The 10,678-nt window shown below is 48.3% G+C and overlaps 1 protein-coding gene across 1 annotated transcript in view; it reads left to right on the top strand.

Moving 5' to 3' along the window:
• Nucleotides 1-7,917: 7,917 nt before the first annotated feature.
• The window catches only part of Tspan5 (tetraspanin 5), a 160,038-nt gene continuing 157,277 nt past the window's right edge, over nucleotides 7,918-10,678 (top strand). The window contains exon 1 of the mRNA XM_032897253.1: nucleotides 7,918-8,321. Within this exon, the coding sequence (XP_032753144.1) occupies nucleotides 8,241-8,321 (81 nt within the window). The 5' untranslated portion in view covers nucleotides 7,918-8,240. The remainder of the gene's footprint in view (nucleotides 8,322-10,678) is intronic.

The following is a 10,678-nucleotide window of genomic DNA, read 5'->3' as shown; positions in this document are numbered from 1 at the left end:
GCAAGTGCTTTTAATCACTGAGCCTGGTCTTGAGTCCCAGAAACAAAGTTTTAGAGGTAAAGAAGAAAAAAATCAATGTTAACAGAAAATTACTGGATACAGTCAGCATGCCCAGAGATAACTGGAACAGGCTACAGAAAGAGTTGGATTCTATTTAACCTGGGGAAGCGTTGGCCATGGGTAGGAAGGAGCGCTTTGTGGTGGGAATGGCATTTCAAAGCCGTTTGGAAGTCGGAATGAGGTTGGAGATAAAGGGCATGTGCAGCAGTTTGCCTCTAACGAATGAAGCAGGCTGAGACAGAAGCCAGCCACTCCAGAGTGTACTGGGTGATGTGGGCAGGTCCTGGGTGGAACATCGTAGTCTCAAAAAGAAACTGCAAGTGGCTCCCAGTCTGATGAAGGGTTTCTCTGCTCTGTTTTGGGCACTGACAAATGGAAGATTTAATGAACAAGACTTTTCTCTGCACAATAAGATCAGACATATTATTTATTAATGGGAAAAATATGCCAAAACATACATAATAGTTTTCTTTGTACAGTTTCCATGAAGGGTGCTTTAAAGGTGTCTTCTAAATGTTAGAGAAGGAGGATATACTATTTTTCTCTGTAAGGCGAAGCTTTTTAAAGATCATGCTGTATTGATTAGAATGTTTTGGACTAAGCTGCAGAAAGGGCCTTTAACTAAATCAGTCAGAAAGAAAGTCCACTGGAAAGAAAGGCTAGCTTATGGAGGCTGCAGCCGGGCAGGAAACCAGAACGGTGCTGAAGGAGGCAGAGGGCAGCCCTAGGCTTGTCCACAAGTGCCAAGGAAGAGGTCCCGGTGATGCCTGGTGGCTCCCTCGCCCTGCTAAGTGTCAGGAAGGGAGCTTCTGGCACATGTGCCCCAGTTCTCTTATGGAAAGGGTGGGGTTTGGCTTCCAGCTGTTTCCAAAGCCAGAAGAAATTTAGGGACAGTTACTAAAAGAAAATGGAATGGCATCTGTACTGGCTAGTTTTGTGTGTGAACATGACACAAGTTGGAGTTGACTAAGACGGCATTTACCTATATATTTCGATCTCTATCTAATCTCTGTATCTAATCTATCTAGATCTATAGCTACTCTGTCATATTTTGAATTTATTACCAAACTGTAATTTTTTTCATTTTATTTTCACGTGTGCCCTTGTAGGCATACACATCTACATCATGGCTCCAGACCAAAGACCAGAGGATGGCTGTGGGTGCTTTCCTTACATGACGTGGGTCCTGGGGACTGAATCAGGCTTTTTTTTTTTTTTTTTTTTTTTTTTTTCCAATTACCCTCAGCTGTTGAACCAGCTCACCAGCTTAATTTATAATGATTTTAAAGTGCAACAATCATGCCCTATCTAGGGTTGTTTAATCATTTTTCTCTCTTTTTATCTTCTTCTTGGGGCTCTGAAAACCCATCCTTTTTCATGGGTATGGATGGGACAGGGAACCAGCGGGCCATCCTGGTGGGATAATTCGTGGGGATTTTGCCTACTTTGCAATGCAAAAGAAGGTACAACAGCCATTGAACTTCACCAAAGTGGTATTTAATTTTATTGTGTTTTAGGTGGGATAGCATAGTTTTGTGATCAGGATTCTTTGCTTTGTAAATCTGAGATACTTCAGAGTAGCTAAAGCCAGGGTGAGATGGGAAGAGTTTGTAAATCTCAGGCCTGGAGCCATGTTGCAAAATTTTAGAGATAGCGCTCTTCCAGAGAGCAAAACAAGTGAGTCTTGGTGCTGCCCACACTGTGGGAGATACCTTATGTCTCCTCGTTTAGCTCCCTTCTTCCTTCCAAGGAGGCTCTGGTTACTTGGGTCAGAGGCCTGGAAACATTGTTTCCACCTGAACTGCAGTCAAGGATACCCCTGCTTTTGAATCCCAGCTGAGAGAGAGGAGCATGGGTTTGACCTAGTTTTCATTCATCCTGCTGGTTGTTATGAGGGTCCCGGCCCACATACAGTCCTTGGGGTTGTGGACATCTGAGAGAAAGGAATGGCTGTGAGCTGAGAGGTTCCCTGTGTATGTTGGACAGAAACAGAAACTGGTGAGAAAGACGAAAGCATGGAGATGGTGCTGTGAGAGAAATCTGGGAGGGCTTTGGTGGGTATTCTAGAAAACAAATCCAGAAGATTCTAGAAGATGGATAAGAAACCAACCTAGTTGGGTTTCTCTATTGCTGTGATAGTGCACTGACCGAAAAACCAAGTTAAGGGAGAAGACAGAATTTAAAGGGTTGTTTCATTTTATGATTCCAAGGTCATACAGAGTACGTCACCTAAGGAAGTCAGAGCTGGAGCTCAAGGAAAGAACCTGGGGCCAGGAACTAAAGCAGAGACCACAGAGAAGTACCCACTGCCTTGCTCCCCATGGGTTTGCTCAGCCTGTTTTCTTACAGAACCCAGAACTCCCGCCCAGGGTTAACAACCTACAGTTGACTAGTTGGTTTCCCAGAAAGTGTGCCACAAACAATTCCCTAGGCCAGTCTGACAGAGCCAGTTCCTCAACTGAAGCTGATCCCTGTCTGTGTCAAGCTGACGGAACCTGTACAGGACCTCACGGGGAAAACAGTCAAGTCAAAGGGCTTTCTTCATATGTGTAGAAATGGCACCTTTTCTCCAAGCATCACAACTAAGACATGGTGACGTGCGCAGAGTGTCCTTCAGGACCGGGTAGATCAGCCATGATCTGTAGTGTGATGGCCAAGGCTCCTTCATTTTACTCTGTGTTGTCCTTAGTGTGGCTTTTATTACCAGGGACCAGGTGTCGCATGCAGCATAGTGGAGTTCCAGGGCAACGGGATGTCGTTTCTTAATACAGGAAGATTCCCCCAAAAGTCTCCTTACCATTCATGGCAGAGAGAAAAGACATGGAGGCCTCTATACTGGCAAACGCTGGGGTTCTGGGAAAAAGGAGACCATGGCTGTCAATGGGAAATTCAGAGCTTAGGAAAACACAGAGGCCTCGGGGAAGAAGTCAGAGTGGAGAGAAGCCAGAAGGTAGGGCAGGAAGACTGAAGCAAGACGGAGGCAGGCGGGCAAGCTGCTAAATCAGTGTCTTGGGCAGATGTGCCATTGCCGTATCTCGCTGTGCATCAAGGCAACTGTTAGAACACACTTTACCTGTTTGTACTGCCGTTTAAAAAGCCCATTAGCTCTTTAGTAATTAAACTTATCAGCCATTTTTTCAACCTCAGAATTATAAATGAGACGGTTGTAGCAAAATCCCCACAGATCTCTTTTTGCCTCAAAGTAAGCCAGAATTTATTGGATTGTGAGGGAGCTGTATGAAATACGATTGCTTATTTAGGTATGTCTTTATTATAATTTGCTTTCTAATTGTAAAAGCAATATAGTTATAAATATATCTATATCTATATCTATATCTATATCTATCTATATACATATAATATATATATATATATATATATATATATATATATATATATAAACTTGGACATCAGAAACATGAAACCAAAATAGCCTATGATTCCACAGTCTTGGTGGCCATCACTGTGCCTGGAGACTCCTAGAGATGGGATAGTGCTCGGAAGGGAGATTATGTGCCTAGTTTTATAGCAGTCAGAAGGTAAGTAGTTAGCCTTGTGGAGTGGAGCATCTATCTGGATGACTAGGCAGACAGCTCATTATTTTGCTGGGGATATTTTGAATTGTAAGTTTGTTCCTCCTTGTGACTAGCTATGGTTTCAGACCGGATGCTCTGGGCCTGCTCATTAAGGTGTGGAATTCTCTGCACCCATGTTGTGATTTCTTCTTTGTGATTTCTTCAGACCCTGTAGCTAGGCTTGTTTGGTTAACTCACTCTGGTGAGAGATTTTGGTCAGAGGCAGTGGTGGCCTTAGTCTGAGTGGATGACCTGCTCAGAGGCAAACATGACCTCAGCTCGAGCACTCTGAGGGTAGAATAGTTCGGCACGGCCATCAGGCTGAACTACATCCCATAGCCAATGACTATTCTTTCTCAGCAAATGACTCAACATTTTATATGTTGGAGTATATCATATAATGGTACGAGAATATGATAAACAGATTATCATTTATGTGACAAGATTCAGAAAACAAACACGTATGCACAGATGAAGCAGGTCTCGCTCTCGCTGGTGTTTTTGAGTCTCCTGGTTTACTTCTACTATTACACTTGCTTTTATTTCCGACCACAGATAGTGTACTGGTTGGTTTTTGTCAACTTGGGGAGAGGGAAACTCAGCGGAGGATTGGCTGTATCATGTTGGCCTGTAGGCAAGTCTGTGGACCGTTTTCCTGGTTAATGACTGGTGGGGGAGGGCCCAGATCACTAGGGTGGCACCACCCATGGGCAGGTGGTCCTAAGCAGACCACGGGGAGCAAGCCAGTAAGGGATATTCCTCTGTGACCTCTGTTTCAGTTTCTGTCTCCAGGTTCCTACCTTGGCTTCCCTCAGGGATGGACGCAACCCATAAGCCAAAGAATCCCTCCCCTTAGTCATGGCATTTTATCACAGCAATAGAAAGCGAACTACGATGGACCTCTTACTCACCAAGGAAATATGTGTACACGAGCCCTTTGCCGATGGGGTTGTCATTCTACAACATGGCAGCCCGCTGCATTCGTTGCTATGCACCTTACATTTTGTCATCTAACAATATTTCTTAAAGGTAACTCCATATACCGTATACGGGATTTATATATATAAACTTTATAATTGCCAATCATTGGCAAGCTCTTACGGCAGCCTTAATGGCTATGGAACTTGAACAAATGATTCATTCAATCTTGTAATAAATATTTACCAGCCACCTGAAAAGCCCAGGTGATTCTTAGATAAGAAGAGATAAACCGCACCCTTAAAGGAGTGGAGACCAGCCAGGTAAACAAGTAATTACAAGCTGTTGCTAAGTCCCAGTAAAGGAGAAAGTCTCGAAGACATTACACAAAGGTGTGACAGGGGCATGCGCAAAGGCACAGATGTGGGGAGGATGGCTGTGTTAGGTGACTGTAAGGAGTTGGGTACAGCCCCAACTACTTGATCCATCAACTTGTGGTCAAGTGTTCAAAATAAATAATGCCACCACATATAACTTGCAGTATATAGCCTTTTCCATATCTCGGAGTATTTCTTTGGCTACATTCCCAGACACGGGGCTGCTGAGTCAAAACGTGATAGTTTGACCTGAGACATGGAGCCAAAATGCTTTCCAAATGGGCCATATCTCTCGCACACTGTAAGTGCACAGACCTTGCAGTGCATTGCAATGCGATGTGTAAGCCAGAGCTCGTGGGTCTCGGCACTTTTGTCATTAAGTTACTGTAACCTTTGATTAGCAGAGAGTTAAACTTTATGTGTCTCTTTATGTGTTTTGTTATTTGTTTATTGTTTTGTAACAGGGTTTCTTTATGTATCAATGGCTAGCCTCAAACTCAAGTGATTTCCCTCTGCCTTGGCCTTCTGAGTTCTGGGATCAAAGGCTTTTGCCACCACTGCCCGGTGTCAAGGGATATTTCTGTCAAGAGGTTTAACAAAGATTCTACTTTCCTCATTGCTTAAAAATACGCTCAGTGCATTGATCTTCATAGAAGTAATGTTGGCTATATGAAGTGATATGGGACTATTCAACTAGTGTTTTTTGTTGTTTGTCTTTTGTTTTTTAGCTGTTCTCCAAATTGCCAATGAGTGATTTTTTTTTTTTTTGAGATAGGTTCTCAGGAATCCCACGGTGGTCCAGAATTTACTATGTAGCCAAAGATGACTTTGAACCCCTGACACTCCCGCCCCCACCTCCCAAGTGCTGGCAGTACAGACACACAGCACCATGGTCTATTGATGTTTAAGGTTTTATTTTGAGAGATGTTTTAGATTCGTGGAAAAGGAGGAGGAAAACGACATGCTATGGCATTTCTGTTATCCAACATCCCCCAAAGGCAAAGCCATGGAAACATAAAACATCAGTGGCTTGTAGGGGGTGGGGTTAGGGGAGTGAGGAATGTCTAGGCAGAGCCCGGAGGTTTCTAGGACAGAGAAAATACATGGTATGGTGCTCTAATGAGAGATGCATTTCATTAGATGTTCATCTAAGCTATGGATATGCAGCCCCAAAGGTGGACCCTAGTCAAGCTCTGGACTTCGAGTGCTAATTATGTGTCAGAGAAGGTTCCTCGATCGCAGCAAATGGGCCGTGTTGGTGGGGGGTGGTGGTGGTGTAAGTGAGGAACTATGCCTGTGTGACAGCAAGGGTACTTGGGGGTATCACTTAAGGATAAGGGTAAGTCATCAATTGGATTTAATTCTAGTTCTTTTTTTTTTTTTTTGAAAGGTGTCATGTAGCTTAAGAGAGACCTTTCCTCTGACTTTCCAGCATTCTGAGGCAGCAGTCCTATTTATATACAACAGCATATGTAGGCTTAGGTAAAGCTTGTCAGCATTCTCCTTGTTAGTAAGGAAATCCGTTGCTGGATGGGGACCTCTGCTTGGGCTGGGTGGAGGGAACTAGGGTGATTTCATCCACTGCTTGCCAGCAACATGATATGGAGGGATAGTGTTCCTGGCCCTCCTGCCTTTTGGGTACCCTGACTCACAACTCTAACATTGCCTCAATCCTCCTGAAAGCCCAGCCCATCTAGAGAGAGTTTACTGCATGTAAAATAAACTTGCCTTACCGGAGCTTGACTGCTGGTTGCAGATTTTGAGCAAAAGGCAGAGGGAGTTAATTATCAAAATCCTAGGTAGGAGATTCTGGCCTCAAGTTCGCCACCACCCTGAAGTTATCACCTGTGGAGCGTCTTAAACACGAAAATATTGGGCCCAGTCTCTCTGGGTGGTTCTGGAAATTCTTATCTTTTTCTACCATGGATATCTGAAGACTTAAGCAAATTCCCCTAGAAAGCTACCCTTTCTTCTCTTCCTACAAAACCCTGGTGCCCGTTTCCCTGCACTTGTGCAAAGTGCCCGAAGAATATACACACATAACTGCTAGGTACATGTGCACGCCCCCCCCTCAAAGTTTCCTCCCTCTAAGTTCTGTTCTTTCCCAGAGGTTGAAGTGCCCTGTATCTACAAACCCAATTGGCATTTCCCAGAGGAAGACAGTCCTGTATGTAACTCCTTGATCGCTTCCTCAGTTAGAAAGCAGTTATGTTCCTTAGACAATATTCCATCAACGGTGGGAAGAAGTTCGTGCTGTGGATGTGAACCTGGGTCAGGACTCCTCTGGGCCAGTTCCCCTTTCTCACCTCCATTTGCAGGATGAGGTTCATTTCTTTGGCCGTTGGGAAGAGTGGGTTGGTCTTGGAGGGATTGAGAGTATCCTTTGAGATGCTCACTCCCCAATTCTCTCTTCTTTAACGGCCTAGATCCATCTTGAACACCTCAACAAAGCCCACCCGCGACACTCTACTCTGCTGTTGGGTGGCAAGGCGTCCGCTCTTCCTCATAGTGCAGCAGGAGGAGGAGGTCGGTGTGGTTAGATAGCTAGGGGACCCTGTCTCTGTGTGTCTGTGTGAGCGCGCGTGTGTGTTAGGAGGCGGGCGCTCACCCAGCCCTCATGCCCCGAAGCCACTCTCTTTTTAAGGGTCCCTCCGGAGCTGCTGGTGGCCGAGAAAAGGATCCGCAGCTCATCCACCAGGGTCGGTCCTTCTACCCTGGCTCCTCTAAATCAGCGCGCTGAGGGGTGCTCCCTTGTCTCTCCCGGCGGCTAGGGGATCGGGAAGAAGGGGCGGGGAGCAAGGAGGCGAAGAAACAGAGGGACACGCGGACCGCGACAGAGGTGGCGCGGCTGCGTCGTGCGGCCGCCTCTCGGGAGCTCCCGAGCACGAGTCGAGCGCGCGCGCGCCTCGCCGACCCAGGCGCCGGGCGGAGCTGCGGGCCGGGGCGGGCGGAGCGAGCGGCGGGAGGAGCGAGCGGTGGGAGGCGCGCGAGCGGGCGGCGGGCAGCGTCTCCGCCGGCATCTGCGCGGCCGCCTTTGCCCGGAGCCCGGGGACCGAGCGCCGGACCCGCCGCCTGGCGCACGGACGCGGAGCTCCCGCTTTGTGCTCCGCGCCGGTTCGACGAGCATTCCGGGAGGCTGCGGCCACCGCGCCCCGGCGGCCTCGGAGGCCCGCGGCTGGAGGTGCCGGAGCCGCTCGGTCCGCGCGGCTGAGCCCCGCGTGCCCCACTGCTCGCCGGGCTGCTCCGAGCCGCGGTGCTCCGGGGCTCCAAACTCGGGCTGGCGGGGCAAGTGTCTTCATGAACCCAGAGGATGTCCGGGAAGCACTACAAGGGTCCTGAAGTCAGTTGTTGCATCAAATACTTCATTTTTGGCTTCAATGTCATATTTTGGGTAAGTTGGAGCGCTCCTGGGCTTCCAAGTGTTGTGGAGGGTGGGTGGGCGACGGTCCCTCGCCGCGGTCGCTGCCTTTACTTTTCGCCGCCCCCGGGGCGCCTGCCCCAGTCGCGGCCAGAGGCGTCTACCTTCCGCCTTCCCGGCTCGAGCATGGGAGAGAAAAACACTTCATCCTTTCCAGGACCCGGAGGAGGTGAAAAGAGGAATCGAGCCGGGCAGGGGGCAGCCAGGCCTTAGGGTGGCATTTTTCTTTCTTTTCTTTCTTTTTTTTTTTTCGGGGGTGTGTGTGTGGGGCGAATAGCTTGGGTACAGATGGGAGGACGGCTCGGCAGTTTGAGAAACGAGGGAGCACACGGATTAGATTTGCTTCCCGTGGGATCTGGATGTTGGGCAGAGCGTGGTGTCATAATGGGGCAGGCTAATCGGGCAGAGCCGACCCCGAGATCCACCTTCCAGCGCCGATCTGATTGGCCGAGGGCTTGGCTCGGTGTTGCCGCGGCTGGTCTGTGCCGTGCTCAGCGTGTATCTCCTTGCACCATCTCGGGCTTTGTGTAGGATGCAGATGCCGTGGTGTGTGGCTCTGTAATGTGCACGTAAATAACAACGTCCTGCATGCTCCTCTCCGGCAGTAAAGCGCTCCCTTTGCATAATGGGCTGGCCAAGTGGGCGTGCGGGGTGGAGGGATTTATTTCTCTGTGTATCCTTGTGGAACAACTAGTCATCAGTCAACATATGTTTCGGCGTGCGCGTGCCTCACGTCTTCCCTCTTTAAAGGGGTGACACACAGCGGGCCGGGTTTTAGGAACCCTCGGAGACATGCAAAGGAGAGAAGGTGTGGAAGACCTGTTTTACTGGCTAAGCAGGTGAGCCGCTGCTTGCACACCGGCTTCAAACCGTGCTCGGCTTGGCACTGCCTTGTGCGGGGCGCCTATTGTAATCAGGTTGGGACCCTACTCTTTTGTTTTGGTTCTTTACTGCGACCTTACAAACGTGTTCAGCAACCAGACAAAGAGTTCTCTAAGACAAGGGGGAAATGGTTCGTTGGTTGGTTGGTTGGCACTGGTTGGCAGACCATGTTATTTTTCAGCCCACCTCTTCCCATCCGGTCGCCTTCCTCCCTGGCACCCCTCTCTCCGTGGGAGGTAAAGATGGTGGCCGTCCGTGGGGGATATCCCCAAGTTTCTGCGAGGTAAACAATGATCCAGTGGTCTGGATCCAGAACGTTTTAATCTGCACTCCCCTTAATTGTGGCTGTTTGCCGTAGACACACACAACTGTGAGAATAGTTGTAGATATGCCTATGTTCTGACCCCTCCCCGACCCCCACCTCACTCACCCGCTTATTTTCTCTCAGAGTGGCTGAGTGTGTTTTTGAAAGGAAAGCAAGTGGACTTTGTGTCAGCGTGTCATCTGTCCTCAGGACTGGACCAGATTGATGAGGGAGTGTGGGAATAAATACCATATACAGTCATTCATAGGCAGTTTTGTTTTTGTGTCAATGGTAATAAATGATTCCTGGGAGCCCCCCCTCCCCCTGCACTCCCCTGCTGCAAACAGAGCAAGAGGAAATGCGTTTCTTTCTTTCTTTTTTTCTTTTGCTTCTCTCCTGGACCCTTTCTGGAAATGTTTAAAAGTGGTGGGTAGGCATGTTTCCCGTTGAGGTATTCTGATGGCGTTGAACTTCGAGAGGCGAGGGCCCGTCACATGGGGCTGCAGGGGTGGTGCGCGCCCGCGTGCCCAGGCCTCCTCATTCTGCTCGAACACTTCCAAAAGTTGCACATTTCAGCTACCAGGCAACAAAAAGCACCCACGGGCTTTCTCTGCAGTTTCATAGCAGGGAGTGAAAAGGAAATAAAAAGGATTGGGGGCCGTTTCCCTGGCACTTTGGTGTAATTTTGTAGAGAGCACAAAGGCAAATTTAGCCCTGTCTCTGGATTAGGCTGCAGCAGAACCCCTGAACTGGGGGAGAGCCTCAACCAAATTGCAAATTGCTTGCACGGAGAGTTCCAGAATAGGGCCCACATCTTGTGTGATTCTGAAGTATTCCTGTGGGCGGGCCGTAGGTAGTTCTGTGGTGAGTTGTAGAACAGGCCCAGGCTGAGAAACTGAAGGAGCAACCCTGGGTAGCATCGCCAAGTAGGTGTCTACTTCGGAGAGTCCTTTACTCTCCCTGCCCTTCCAGTGCTGAGGGCCACCTTCATCATGTTTTCTGTACTGCTCACCGTCTCCAAATGACCTCATGTTTAAATGTCCCATTTTATCAGGGCCAGTGGGCTCTAGCAGAAATCCGCAGGAAAACACCCAAGTTATAATTAAAGCAATCCACACTAAAATGTTAGTGACCGGAGATCTGG

The sequence above is a fragment of the Rattus rattus genome, chromosome 3 (assembly GCF_011064425.1).
Source record: "Rattus rattus isolate New Zealand chromosome 3, Rrattus_CSIRO_v1, whole genome shotgun sequence".
NCBI classification, from domain to species: Eukaryota; Metazoa; Chordata; class Mammalia; order Rodentia; family Muridae; genus Rattus; species Rattus rattus.
This window is presented reverse-complemented; position numbering and strand designations above follow the sequence as displayed.